The sequence below is a fragment of the Salvelinus sp. IW2-2015 genome, linkage group LG7 (assembly GCF_002910315.2).
Source record: "Salvelinus sp. IW2-2015 linkage group LG7, ASM291031v2, whole genome shotgun sequence".
In the NCBI taxonomy this organism is placed as follows: Eukaryota; Metazoa; Chordata; class Actinopteri; order Salmoniformes; family Salmonidae; genus Salvelinus; species Salvelinus sp. IW2-2015.
Window position 1 is genome coordinate 17,872,872 of NC_036847.1, and position 14,578 is coordinate 17,887,449.

General features: G+C 39.6%; 1 protein-coding gene across 5 annotated transcripts in view; it reads left to right on the forward strand.

Moving 5' to 3' along the window:
• Positions 1–3,470: 3,470 nt before the first annotated feature.
• LOC111966531 (msx2-interacting protein) overlaps positions 3,471–14,578 on the forward strand; it is a 42,640-nt gene continuing 31,532 nt past the window's right edge. For 4 of the 5 annotated variants that reach the window (XM_023991250.2, XM_023991252.2, XM_023991251.2 and 1 more), the window contains exons 1-3: positions 3,471–3,890; positions 6,717–7,037; positions 13,221–13,826. In XM_023991250.2, the coding sequence (XP_023847018.1) occupies positions 3,808–3,890; positions 6,717–7,037; positions 13,221–13,826 (1,010 nt within the window). In that variant the 5' untranslated portion in view covers positions 3,471–3,807. Of the gene's footprint in view, positions 3,891–6,716; positions 7,038–7,385; positions 8,919–13,220; positions 13,827–14,578 lie in introns of those variants that run through there. The other variant, XM_023991253.2, reaches the window with a different exon arrangement.

Consider the following 14,578-nt stretch of genomic DNA (forward strand, 5'->3'; position numbering starts at 1 on the left):
AACAGTGGATACTGTTATAGCAGCAAAGGGGGAACCAACTCCATATTAATACCCATGATTTTGGAATGAGATGTTCAACGAGTAGGTGTCCACATACTTTTGGTCATGTACTGTATTTTGTACAGGTAACGCACTGCTAGGTTAGTTATCCTCCAGGGATGAAGTGATAAAAAAGGGGGAAACCCTGAGCGCTGTGAGTATACCCTATGCAAATAAAGATCAACTTAAAGTGGCGACCCATCATTCAGGGCAGGTGTCACATATCAGTTTGCAAACAATGTAAAAACAAAAATATTTAGTTAATAAGCTGCATACAAACATGGTCTCTTTTTTGCTTTCTTGAGTAAGGCAGCTCCAAAATGCAGGTGTTTCTGCCTAGCTCAGTGCTTTCTGTGGTGGTGGGGCAGCCAGCGGAAAATACGGCGCATAGGGGTTGGTAATGTCCTCTAGTTGCGCCGTGATTGGCTCAGTGTTGTGTCACTCATGGGGAGACTATGTCACCGCAAAATCTACGGGGAGAGTTCAAATTTAAGCCCCTTGGGTGCTGCCATAGAGTTACATTAGAAGTGCCCATCCAAAAAGGCTCAAGGTCATTGGCCACAGATAAAATTAAGTTTTATCTACCGTAGCTTTGATTAGACTGATCATGTCAAAATCTTAGCTAGCAAGCTAGACAAGCAGTCATCATCATGAATCAATTCGACAATCTACTGGCAAATCCTTTTCAATCCTTGTCATATGAAGAGAAATTATAGATAAAACGTATTGATGCTCATCGGCCATTGGACATCAACATTACACAACAAGTTGGAAATCGCAAATTCAACAATGAGTCGTTTGGAAGGAATCAGTGGTTAACTGCAAGCGTTGCAAAGCAATCACTAGACTGCTATTCAGTGGAGTGGGTATGTGGTCCAAGTCTGGGTTTAAGGGTCTCTTTTCCAAGCTTCAAAGGATAAACATTCAACACCATGGGCCAGAAAAGTTTGAATACATTGACCATGCTGTCAATCCAGCATGACTTTTGCCGCGTTCAAAACAACTGGAGAATCTCAGACTTCAGTGAGTTCAAGACAACTGTGATCTCTGGAAAAAAAACAAGCTCTGACTTGGAAAATAAGTTTCCAACTCGGAATTCCAAGTCGGGAACTCAAGCCTCTTTCTAGAGCTCCAACTTGAAGATCACTGACGTCACAATTCGGCCTTGTTTATTTCAGAGTTTCCAGTTATCTTAAAAGCACCATAAATCCAGAGAATGCCAGACTTTGATAACAAACCTTGATTGACAAAATGTACCCACAATGTACCTGCGTCACCTTCCTGTTCAAGTGGGCACAGCACAACAAGGTGAGTCCAAAAATGTATTGTATGCTGCTGCATAATTTATGTAATATGCCAGGTATATATGTATACTGTAGCTAATAAAGTAATACTAAGTGTATGTTGTGTAGTAAGCTGTTAGTAGCCCATGTGCCTCATCCTAATAATTTGGTCCCTTTCCCCTCATAACTTAGCCTACTGTTCTGACTTGGTGGTGCACATCTAGCCTATAGCCTGTTTTAGAGAAATGTAATCATCTGTAACGATGTGAGCTGAGAGTAGGGAAGCAAGTTCAGGGAGTGAGTGTATTAATAAATAAACACAACAAATAAAAAAAAGAAATACGAACAACGCACAGACATAACACAGGAACAGAAACAATAACGCCTGTCAATCCGGCTGGGGTGCGGGAACCTGACAGACCGGCTGAGGCAGGGGAGCCTAGAGATCCGGCTGAGGCATGAAAGCCTGACAAGCCAGTGGAGGCAGGGAAGCCTGGTGAGTTGGCGGAGGCAGGGGAGCCTGTAGCGGCTCCCGGACCCGACGTCATTACCACTGACACAAAAAACAAAAACACTCCCTGATGCCTCCCTTAGGTGAGGCGTTATTCTGTAACGATGTACGCTGAGAGTCGGGAAGCAAGTTCAGGGAGTGAGTGTTTTAATAAATGAACACAACATAATACAAAATAAGAAACATGAACAACGCACAGACATAACACAGGAACCAAAACAATAATGCCTGGGGAAGGAACCAAAGGGAGTGACATATATAGGGAAGGTAATCAGGGAAGTGATGGAGTCCAGCTGAGTCTGATGACGCGCAGGTGCCCGTAACGATGGTGACAGGTGTGCGCCATAACGAGTAGGCTGGTGACCTAGAGGCCGGAGAGGGAGCACACGTGACATCATCGAATATTGTAAGAGCGTTCATTGTCTGCCCCCTTTATTTATGCTACGGTTCTGATTTGGTGTACAGGGAGAATACTGTAAGAACGGTCCATGTTCTGAATTCTGTCGCTGTACATTTCAAAAGTGCTGAACAAATAGTTATATTGACTATGTCCGTCCTAGCGCCCTCATTAATGTCTTAATCTATATTACGGATTGCCTCTTATCCGCTCGTTGTCCCCTTATGCCATGGTTTGTACATCTCAATTGTCAGTGGAAACCACATTTGTTTAAGCATGTCTGCTATATCACAAGGCTCCGCTGATAGCCAGGAGTAGCAGTGATAAGATTCACTCCATGGTGCTGCAAAGAAAGCTCTGCTGTTTATGTAGGCTTTATGTAGGCCCTAACAGTTTGTGGGCACCGTTTGTCACGGTTATAGTGCAATTAAAGTATTGTTTAGTGTTGTGTTGTGTAGTGACTTTGCTGGCACGCTTAACAAAAACAAACGTTTTGTTTGCCCCACCAAGATTGACATGCTAAAATCGCCACTGGCACTGTCTCCCAAATTGGTGGCCCAACTATTATAATTTGCAATAGAAATCTATGAATTCCTAACTTCAAGCTCTCTCATACCAAGGTAGTGGAATTCTACTCTACCAGTAACCATAATGTCCTTCAAGCCAAGGGGTTTATCTGTAGAAAACTATTTACAGCAAGGTGAAACAATTCCATGACACATTTGAATATTCATCTTTCGTCATAATTAACTCTTTATTTTACATAATGCAATAATAATAAAGACATGTACAACCGACAATACATAAGCCTACTTATAAAAATAAATTCAACCTATTTAAGCACAACGTCAAATTCTTGAAAAATAATACATGTCTATAAGCTTATAAATGCCATATAAGCTTAGTACAACTGTCTAATAAAGGTTTTATTACTAAATGTGTTGTTTTTGTCATTTGCGTCTTTGTATAGCAACTGCAGTAACCTACAGTTTTATATGTTTTCTTATCCAATGGATAAGACACTATTCAATGTCACAATGTAAAACATGTTTCAATGGCCTGTTGTAGGACTGCTTTCCAGTTGCTGACTGTGTGTGTGAAAGATTCATTTCATACCCTTCGTCTACCCAAACCAATGACCCAAACCACAAACTCACGCATTCGATACCCACGCATGCGCAAGATGAAAGGCGATCTCATCTGAAAGCGGAAAAAAAGAGTTCACACACAGTGCCACGCGTGCGCTGTGTGCGCCTCATTACGAGCAAGGTTGCTGCATCTTTTTAGGTAGCTACAAGCATTATTTCGACAGCCAAAGGTCGCATGGTGTCAGGGACGCGCCTAGTCACGGGAATGGTAATAGACCGCATGCTCGTACACCCAGATCGCGCACAGTAAAGGAAATCAAACAGAGTGCAATAATTGAACCTAATGGTTACATTGGGTCAGAACAAACAGTTGATGATCTACGCACAATACTTTGCTGCGCTCTATTTCGCAACGTATTTTACTTTGTATCGGAAAAGATAAGGACATCACAAACTCTTCTGTATGATCGGGGGACAGGAGCGCACAGTATGGTCCGTGAAACCAGACATTTATGGGTGGGAAATTTACCCGAAAATGTACGAGAGGAGAAAATCATTGAGCACTTCAAGCGGTGAGTAAACGATCTTATTCCGAATATTTGATTGAGTAGCTCACAACTGTCAGCATCTGTCTGCCTGATTCCCCTAAAATCAGAAGATGATCAATCCTGGAGTGAATTGCCCAGGCAGTGACAGTAGGTAGCCTGGCTAGGCAACTGCCAGCAAACCAGCAACACAAGCTCACAAAACTCGGGTGAAGAGTAAGTCGATAGATATTGTAGTTAACTAACATGAACGTACAAATTGCAATCTTATGACCCACACCTGCATTTCGCGGTCTTGTAAGCCATCTTTCCCACACCGTGGACTTGGAAATAGCCTAGCTAGCTAATTGCTTTAGCAAAACAGCTATAGCTAGCACCACTGAATACTCTTGCCACTGTAACAGCCTACCGGTTGTGGTGTGTTAAGACAGTGACTTGAATTGTGTTTACAGTTTTATGGTTAGCCTAAAACTTGCCAGTTGCGGAGAGTGTCTCGTGCAATGGAATTCTAACTAAGCAAAAACAATTGAGGTAGTTTGCAGTTCCGCCAAGACTCACTGCAACATTGTAGCAAATATTGAGGTGGCTTGTGTGAAGTGATGCAGAGCTGACTCTTGCCAGCACCATCATAATGTAACTGATAGGGCGTCAATTAGCCTAATGTCATTAAATGTCATTGGCTATACCAGTTGACTATCAAAATAAACTGAGATGTTCATTGAATGTTGCTATTAGTTGTTATTCAGTTGATTAACATAACATTTGGTATAGATTACAGTGATAGCCTACAATGTCACTAAGATTTCCTTCCTTTACATTGTTTGCATTCATAAGTTGTGTAAACAAACGACCATATGATGATTATAAGCCTTAATGAAACTGCCAACATATAAGAAACACGGCTATATATGGCACGGATCATATTCTCTATAGTAGACTACATGTTGACATAGCAATTTTTTTAATAATATTTTTTTAAACTTTATATAAAAACGATAGGCTATTGTTGAAAATAATTATTTTTCACTACTGAAATGTCAAGGGTAAGATTTTTGCCACATTGTTCCATTACTATTACTTCACATTGTTATCAGTATGTCAAATCAGATTTGACGGCAAAGGCTATCGTTTTTGTGCATTAAACATTTCCCAACATCTGAATACATTTAGTTCTTGTTTCGACGCCGTGTGTGCTCTCTAGCTCCATACTGGCTGCCAAGGAAAAAACAGCCCGCCTATCTTTCGATCTAGGCACGAGGAGTAGCCTAATTAAAAGATGTGACATCCATATTATTTCTTTACGTTAGCTGAAGTGCTGCATTCATGTATTATTATGGCTGTCTATCCTGTGTTGTAGGCTAAATGGCGTATGTATTTCTGCTACGATTTCAAGCGCAGTGTTTGCTATGCAGTGCATGTAGACAATATTCATCAGACCATTATGACTTTGAGAGTATCCTACAAAATACAGTCCGAAATGGCCAAAACGGACGTTTATTTAGGCATACTTGTCAGATGCATGGATTATGATAGCCTAACTGTTTTTCAAATCTTGCGGGGCATTTGTGTCATGCTTATGATTTTAATGCATTGGTTACGTCATAAGAATTGAATATGCTTAGGCTATAACACGTATAATAAGGCAAACGTTTTGGACAATTGATCACAAACATATTGTTTTGACTTTTGAGGATGAAGCATTTTGTTGAGGGGAATGAGTGCGCGTGGAAAACACATTTCGGGGTAGCCTACTTACTCACTGCTCTTCAAGCAGCCTTTAGTTACAGCTTTTGTAACAAGAAACAGCCAGCGTATGCAGGTGCATGACAGCTACATTTGTGATTGGAGTCCTTGAAGATGGGGGACGGCAGAATGAGGAAGCAGTGTGAACGGTTTTCTAAAATGGCGTCGGAGGGTATTCAATGTGGGAACTGGCATGACAGAGAGACTACACTTATGGGCATTCTCAGGGTGTCTTTCGGAAAATAAGCAGAAACAGATTTATGCTCTAGTTTTCATTGAATAGAAAAAAAAAGTGTTGCATGGAGCTAAGCTCTCCAAGACGTTGGCAAATAACTCCAATCACAATTTTCTTTCTCCAGTTGGTTGATAAACGCCATAGGCTACAATAAAAATAGATTTTCAGGCAGTAAACCATTTTAATTATAGGCTACATTCAAGGTAACGATTGAAATCACTTTTTCAAATATAGGAAAACATCACTTTTTTCGTGTATCACTTTTTTCCTGTATTTCTCTTAAGCAAGCCTTATTGGAATGCCATATTGCATAAAACATATTGCACCCACAAGCAAGAGGAAACCAGAAAATGTCACGTGTAGTTATGCTGCATTGTGCAGACCTCATCAGAGTTCCATCTTTGAATAGCTAGAAGGAGGAACTTTTCTCATAACTAGAATACATCCTCTATTGAAAAATGTATGAATAGTGCTATGTGCTTAACCAACAATGCATTGTGAAAAATAACAAATAATGTTGCCTGGTGAGGTTGGGAAATGACACCAGTGGCCTAATAAATGTTTTGTAAGGACATCCCTTTGTGGAGTGTCATCCCCCCCACACACAGACAGAGAGAGAGAGAGAGCTGTGCCAGTAACCAAAATGTTGCTGGTTCAAATCCCCAAGGTGGTAAAAATCTTTCAGTTGTGCAGCTGACTAGGTTTTCCCTTCCATTTCAATATTATACAACACATAGGTCTACTTTATGGTGAACAGTAGGCTCCTTTACCCATTTGACTTGTTTCCATTTCCAATGAAATATGGCATACACCTTAAATCAATTAATTATTTGTTGCTGATCTCTTTTTCTTATAATTCCCCCTTTCCTCCATAGATATGGACGTGTGGAGAGTGTCAAGGTCCTTCCAAAGCGGGGGTCAGAAGGTGGAGTTGCAGCCTTTGTTGATTTTGTGGACATTAAAAGTGCTCAGAAGGCTCATAATTCTATCAACAAGATGGGGGATAGAGACTTGCGCACTGATTACAATGAGCCAGGCACAATCCCTAGTGCCGTGAGAGAGCTGGAGAATAGCCTGTCCTTAGGCTCTCGTGGGCGGGATGTTTCAGGGTTCACAAGGGTGGCAGGGGACCTGGTGTATGGGCCCCCTGCATTGCTCCACAGCAGAGAGGGACGCTATGAACGCAGACTAGACGGGTAAGTGGACAAAGTTTCTCTGAACGCAGGGGGAACTTGGTTTCTTGTAACGCCTTACCCCCAAGCATATTCCACAATCTATTAATTTACTTGTTTGGGGGTTAAAGAGGAGAATGAGGGGAAAATAAAATACATTCATACGCAGGAATAAATCTGTAGGCATCCCTTCCATAGTCCTCAGAGCGTCGCCATCGCTCATGGATTGATATGGTAGACACCAAGATATACTGTAAATGAGCATGAATGTACACAATTGTATTTCTATGTGTGTAGTAAATAGCGTATTTGCTGTTGGGGATTATCTTTGTAAACTTAAACATTCCTGTGAGGTGGATATCCCATTTGCAGAGAGTATGGGGCATATTGGATATCGTAAAATTCCCGGGATTAATGGATGCTGGAGAGAGTTTGTTCCAGTGGCCTTCCCTGGGATCGCCCTGATCTGGAGTACCATGCCCTCCTTGGTGGATTAATGGGTCATTTTTGTATAACAATTCAACCAAGAATACATATTTGCATATTAAAGACGCATTAATTAGTTTTTGGATTAGTAGAAATTGGGTTCTCGATCATTCTGCACCCATTCCAGTGGTGTTTTCATATGCATCACTTCCCTTGTGGTCCGGAGTCATGTGGATAACCTAAACCGGATATGTATTCCCGTTGGATTAAAACTGGCCAATCACAAAAGGATATTCTATCATTCAATAAAGTTATGGGTTTTCCGGTTTTGTGTGGGATTATGTTTTGTTTCAGGTTTTAAGAATGAAATGCTGGGAGACCTCTACTGTTGATCGACTTTGTAGAGAAATGACAGAAATATTGAGCAAATTACAAACACTTTTTTGAATTCTAATTTAATTTTGTTGGTATTTCAACATTTTGTTTTTATATTTTTGCTCTTGAAAGAGTGAGACTGTCCAATGGATATAGGGGGAAGCATTAAACATAATAATTTATTAGAGGTTTGGACTATTTTTGGATCACAAATCAATACAATTACATGGAAATATGGGGCTACCTGTCTTCTGTCATTGGATTACCTGCCTCCTGAATGTGGAACTACATCTGTCCATCCTTGGATACAATTATTCCCAGAATCAGAACACACATCATCATGTCAACTTCTTCCCAAAGAATAAGCCTACTGCCTTTAAGGGAACTGTACATGTTTGGGAGAATCATTGGGTGAACTGGATTACTTCTGACAGGTAAACTGTGTTACGGTCAGATAATTTTTGCTTCAATGGATCTAGTTGGACTATTGCTCAATTTTGCACACAGAATGTGGCGGACTATTAAAGATGAAGATGAAAGACTTTTCCATAAAATCGTGTGCCATGATGTTCCAGACTCATTGCTCATGGGGTATCAATAGAGCACTGTTTACAGAAGCTGGACAATTGAATATCATTTCCAGATTTGATTGGACACTGTAGCCTCATTTTCCATTATTTTATTGTTATCAGTTATGTTTTATGTAACCATTTTTGAAAGGATAGTTTAGTCCTATGACTATTTTCCACCACAGCAAAATCTTGTTACAATTGGATTTGATTTTTGGATTATCTGATCAAAGCAAGTGAGGATTCCTGCCATACTGACGAGGATTACTATTTTGAACATAAACCTACCTATACTGTGTGCTTTTCTCTGTGGATATATTTTTACATTGACTCTTTTTGGAATTAGCACTGCAAATATCTGCTTGGAATAATTTATTATCTTGGCTGCAAAGACTTTTGTTTGAACATAAACCTACCAGAATGTTTTTGATACATTTTTATGCCCACCCTATGGTTTTTCCTTTTTTTGCTCACAAAGTTCTGTCTCCCTAGATTGTATTTGGAATTGTAGGTCGGGTTACCGCTGTCTCAAAAGGTTGGTATATCCTGCCCTGTGTATTTTAGCTGTTCTCTCTAACCCCTAGTTTGAACCCCTGTCTCTCTCCATATTTTTTCACTAACAGAAGTAGCTGTTAAACATACTGTTTAACTGCTTGTTGTTATTTGCAGACTCTTGACTTTTTACCTGCTGTCTCCCCTCACCTTGAACCTACACTTCCCAGCTCCTAATCCCTGCTCTCCCTAGTCAATAGTACCACTTTGCTGAGGCATTTTTCACATTAAAGTAAAAAATGTAGATACAGGCCAGATCATGGTAAACAGAGAAGGAATCATGCACCTCCTCTGAATGCTTTTTAAACAATGAACAATTACGTCAGATTTAATAGTTGTATCAGTTAATCAAAATCTGATTATATTCAACCCAATTTGAATTGCTATTGTATATTACATTTTACTGTCAGATTTGCCACCACTAAAGGGTTTATGCCAATGTTTAGATAGCTAGTCTCTCATTTGGTCTTGCTACATGATCGTTAGTAGCCTAACCTTGGAAACTTGTGGTCAAGTTCCTTTTCTTCTGAGCCCAAGAGCAGGATAAGTCCAGGAACAGATTCCTGATGTAGAATTTATACTGAAAGCCAAATGATCCATTGGCTTCAGCAACCCTAATTGTCACAATTTACAATGTTGCATGTCAAATCAGAGAACTGCAATTATTATAATTTTTTGTTGATATTGTAAGTAGCATGACATATTCACACTAACCTCACAGTTTTTACATGATACTGGCAGCCACAAAGTAGCAAAAAATATGTCAGTGCCAAAGAACCGTTATTCCTTATGGCTATGGGCAGTGCATGCACTTGACAGCAACACACCTATACTACAGTAGCTAGCTAGCAATCCGCTCGCTGTATACAATAACAGCATGTGATGGTAACAAACAATTATAGATAAAAATCCTGCCTTAATAGGTTGAAATATTTTAGGATTCATGAATAATTCAAATTCCATGAGTGTCAGGACAATGGAGACACTGGCATTGTACACACATTTGAGATTAAAATATTCAGAAAGTCCCAAAATAGGTTAACGCGGTTCTGTCCAGATTTGGACTAAACAGCATAGTTGCAAATATCTACATGGAGGAGTTCACAAAAGTTTGCGTCCAAACCATAGAGCAGGGATCATCAACTAGATTTTGCTGCGGGCCGATTTTATTGTTGAGTGGATGGTTAGGGGGCCGTAACATCATTTCAAATAATTTGTAGACTGCAAATTGACTGCAAGAAGCCCAAAAAGATGTAATATGATATTTGACTAAAACATAATCATTTTAAATCTTGCTTGCATTTGTATATGATCACGAGTTTCTCTGTTATGCTTGGGAATAATTGGGAACACATTTCCAACATTTAAAATCGCTTGGAGCTTATTTCCTGGTGTTTTTAAAGTATTTTATGTCCAATAATAAATAAATACAAATATTTGCTCAGAAACTTAGGGAGGGCATATAAAACCAGCCACCAGTTGGACCCCTGCCATAGAGAATGATAGAGGCCTCTAGTGAGCATAAGGCTTTATTAGCATGGGCAGCGCCATTGAGAGCTTCCACCATTTTAATTTAGTCAACTGGGTGGGACTTACAACTTCATTGACTGATCCCTCATGGTGACCTTGTTGGAGTCATGTCCAACCATGTCATCAGGAGGGATCAGCCAATCGTGAAGAAGAAAATATAGTACTTCAAAATATAGAGCCTCAATGGTGCTGCACATGCCATCACAGGTGGTATAATGACACAGATACAAAGAGGAGTCCTCTATATAGCTCTATTGTCCAAACATGTCATTGTGCAGCCATGCAAATCTACCTGAAAACATAAATATGTATGTATTTGCTAACAGAGAAAATGCTAGTGGGCTCAATTGTTAAGTAATAGCTCATTGCAAATAAATTATTTTTCCACTTAAGTTGACTGTTTTTGTTTCACCCAGAATGGTTTTCATATGTATTTTGCTACTTAATAGCTAAACCTCATTCATAAAATGTTTTAGGTTCCCAGCCTTTTTGCTACTTAATGTATCTAAAACAACTTGCAAACACTCCAATCCAAACTATCTCTTATAGATACATTTTTGAAAAGTCACTTAATTACGCAAAAAATCTATTTTGTTTTGAAGGAAGATCCACTCCACCAGTTTGAGAACAGGCAGTACTATATTTTATTTTGCAATTCGGGAAATGCTCCATTGGCCATTCTTCTTAAAGTAACATTAGGTATTGAAACTTTCTAATTGTGACTAACCAATCATTTAGACTTCCGTCATACTCATCACTTTATTCGGAAAGGAAATTATGGTAAAGCTTCATTTTACAGCTAGCTATGTGTCAGGCACAAGGGGGTGTGGTCTATGGCCAATATACCACGGCTAAGGGATGTTCTTTTCACGACACAACACGGAGTGCCTGGATACAGTCCTTAGCCGAGGTATATTGGCCCTATACCACAAACCCCAGAGGTGCCTTATTGCTTTTATAAACTGGTTAATGCTTTTATAAACTGGTTAATTACCAATGTAATTAGAGCAATAAAAATAAATATTTTGTCATACCCGTGGTGTACAGTCTGATATACCACGGCTGTCAGCCAATCAGCATTCAGGGCTTGAATCACCCAGTTTATAATTTCAATTAGATTGTATATTAGTTATACTTTGGTTTCTTTGAGATTCATAGACTCAAGCAAAGCAGAAGTTACACCGCCAGCCCCTTTTAATTAAACTGCGTTTCAATAAGTCACAGATGAATCTCATACGTATGAAAAAGTGAATTAATCATCTAAGTGTGTTTGCTACATTGTAAGTATTTGTAAGCTACATTTTTAAGTAGGCATGAATTGGGCTTTTTTATTCCTCTGCCTTAATTCACACTATTTTTTAATATTTGTTGATAATTCACCACTTCGCTAACTCATGCATTTTTTATGGACCCCAACTGCCTCCTTATTGAGGTGGTGGTGTACCTGCTATAAGAACATAACTAATGAATATAATTGTAGTAATTTATCAGAGCAGAGCATATCAATCAATTTCAGTGTACCTAAAATCTTTCGATTGGTGTTTTAGGCCATTCCGACATAGATGAAGGCTGTCACACCTTGACAAGCTACCAGTTAGGAGGTCTGGTGATTTTCTACTTTAGATAGCAAGTTGCAGGATAATCCTCAGAAACTTCTGCATTGTACTGATTACATACTTGATTATGAATAAGCGCAGTATCTTTCTAGCTAGCAGCTACCCCTGTGAATTTACTTAAAATATAACATAACAAATTGTGCAATAACATTATGATCTTAATTGCACAATACAGTGAATACCGTGTAATTGCGATATTTTAGGGTTATCATAATATCAAAATCTAATCCTGGACATCCCTAATGACAAGCTAACATGCGAGCTCAGTAGATTACTATTGAACTAAGATTACTATTGAACTATCAACTACTTGTCTAGTGCCTGAAATGCTCCTCAGTTCCATTTAAGAATGGATTCCATACTTTGAAATAGCTTCTCATCAAGAATATTTGTTGTATTGTTATTAGGGTTGCAAAATATAAACTGGAGCTAACCATCATCTTTGATCTGTCTGATCCTGCACCATTAATGTACGGCTGTCCAGAATAGGATATATATATTTTTTAATAATGTTAGGTTTTTGCACTGCATCCATTGAAGTCTCCAGACTCTTGTTTTTCCACATCCGGTTGTGCTCTCTATTGGGTGGGTCATGAGAATTATATAGAAACTAGTTTTCTTTTCATTCTGCTTTTCTGTCGAGCACATGTAATTCCATGTCCAAAATATCTACTCCCTTTATCTAGTTTTCATGACATTTTCCAATTGAGAAGATTTGGATGTTTGTCAAATACTAGGGGGAAAAAATCACAAACAAGTGAAAGATTAATCGCCATGCCTAGTTAGTAGTTGTTCAATTTAATTTAGATAGAAATCAGAAAGTATCTGCATAAAAGTGACAAATTCTGCAAAATATTATGAGCAATATGAATTAATGAGAAATGTTTACAAATATCTAATAAGTAAAGTATGATATCAATTTATATGTTTACTGTATATTTTAAGTCTCAAATAAACAGAAACATCCTTTGAACACTCAACTTGACTGCTGTCTTAGTTATTTGATAGCCTGACACCTTTATTTACCACCTTGTAAAGCTCTAGTTGACTACTAATTAGTGTCAGAAAGCATAACGTTTCTCTCTCTCTCTCTCTCACTCTCTCCATTTCCTCCTTCCATCCCTCTCCCTGTCACTCAGGACTGCTGAAAGTCGGGATCGAGCATATGATAACAGTGCCTACGGACATCACGAGCGTGCTGGCAGTAGCTTTGACCGGCAGCGTCACTACGACTCAGACTATTACAGAGATACCAGGGAGAGAATGCTTAACACTGGCTCTGGCACTGCCAGTGGAGGTGTTGGGGCTGGCTCTGCAGGGGTCGGTGGAGGAGTTGTAGGTACTTGCGTCAGTGCCTGTGGAACAGGTGGTGGGGCTGGGGCTGTGGCTGGAGGAAGTGGAGGATCTTCATCGGTTGGTGTGGGATATTATCGTTCACATAGCCGGAGCCCAACCCACTTTGATAAACCAGAGCCTCAATATGATACTCGTGCCAGAGAACCCTTTATACTGGGCAGCATTGTTCACAGGGATCTGTACCAAGAAGAGCGGGGTCGACGTGGAGATCGATCTTACCACGACAGTCGCAGCCGGTCTCCACACTCTTCACATTCACGTAACCTCTCTCCACAAAGGTTGGCGAGTCCAGCATCCTGGCCTCCCCGCTCCCACAGTGGCTCCGGCTCTCGCAGCCGTTCCTCCAGTTCCAACTCTGTCAGCAGCACCAGCAGCAGCACCAGTGGCAGGTAGGTAGAGCGAGTACTCATCAGTTTCACTGTCATGCATTCTGTCCCCTGTAGTTTATCATATAGTGTCTCTCAGTAGCGGCTCGTCCATTAGAGGAGGCGCTCCACTTGTGATTGGTCAAAAAAGAAAAAATATATACAGTACCAGTCAAAAGTTTGGACACCTACTCATTCAAGGGTTTTTCTTTATTTTTACTATTTTCAACAGTGTAGAATAATAGTGAAGACATCAAAACTATGAAATAACACATATGGAATCATGTAGTAAACAAAAAGTGTTAAACAAATCAAAATATATTTTATATTTGAGATTCTTCAAAGTACCTACCCTTTGACTTGATGACAGCTTTGCACGCTCTTTTTTATTATTTTTATTTCACCTTTATTTAACCAGGTAGGCTAGTTGAGAACAAGTTCTCATTTACAACTGTGACCTGGCCAAGATAAAGCAAAGCAGTGCAACACAAACAATAACACAGAGTTACACATGGAATAAACAAACATACAGTCAATAACACAATAGAAAATAAGTTTATGTACAGTGTGTGCAAATGAGGTAAGATAAGGGAGGTAAGGCAATAAATAGGCCATAGTGGCGAAGTAATTACAATTTAGCAATTTAACACTGGAGTGATAGATGTGCAGAAGATGAATGTGCAAGTAGAGATACTGGGGTGGAAAGGAGAAAAAAAAACAGTATGGGGATGAGGTAGTTGGATGGGCTATTTACAGATGGGCTATGTACAGGTGAT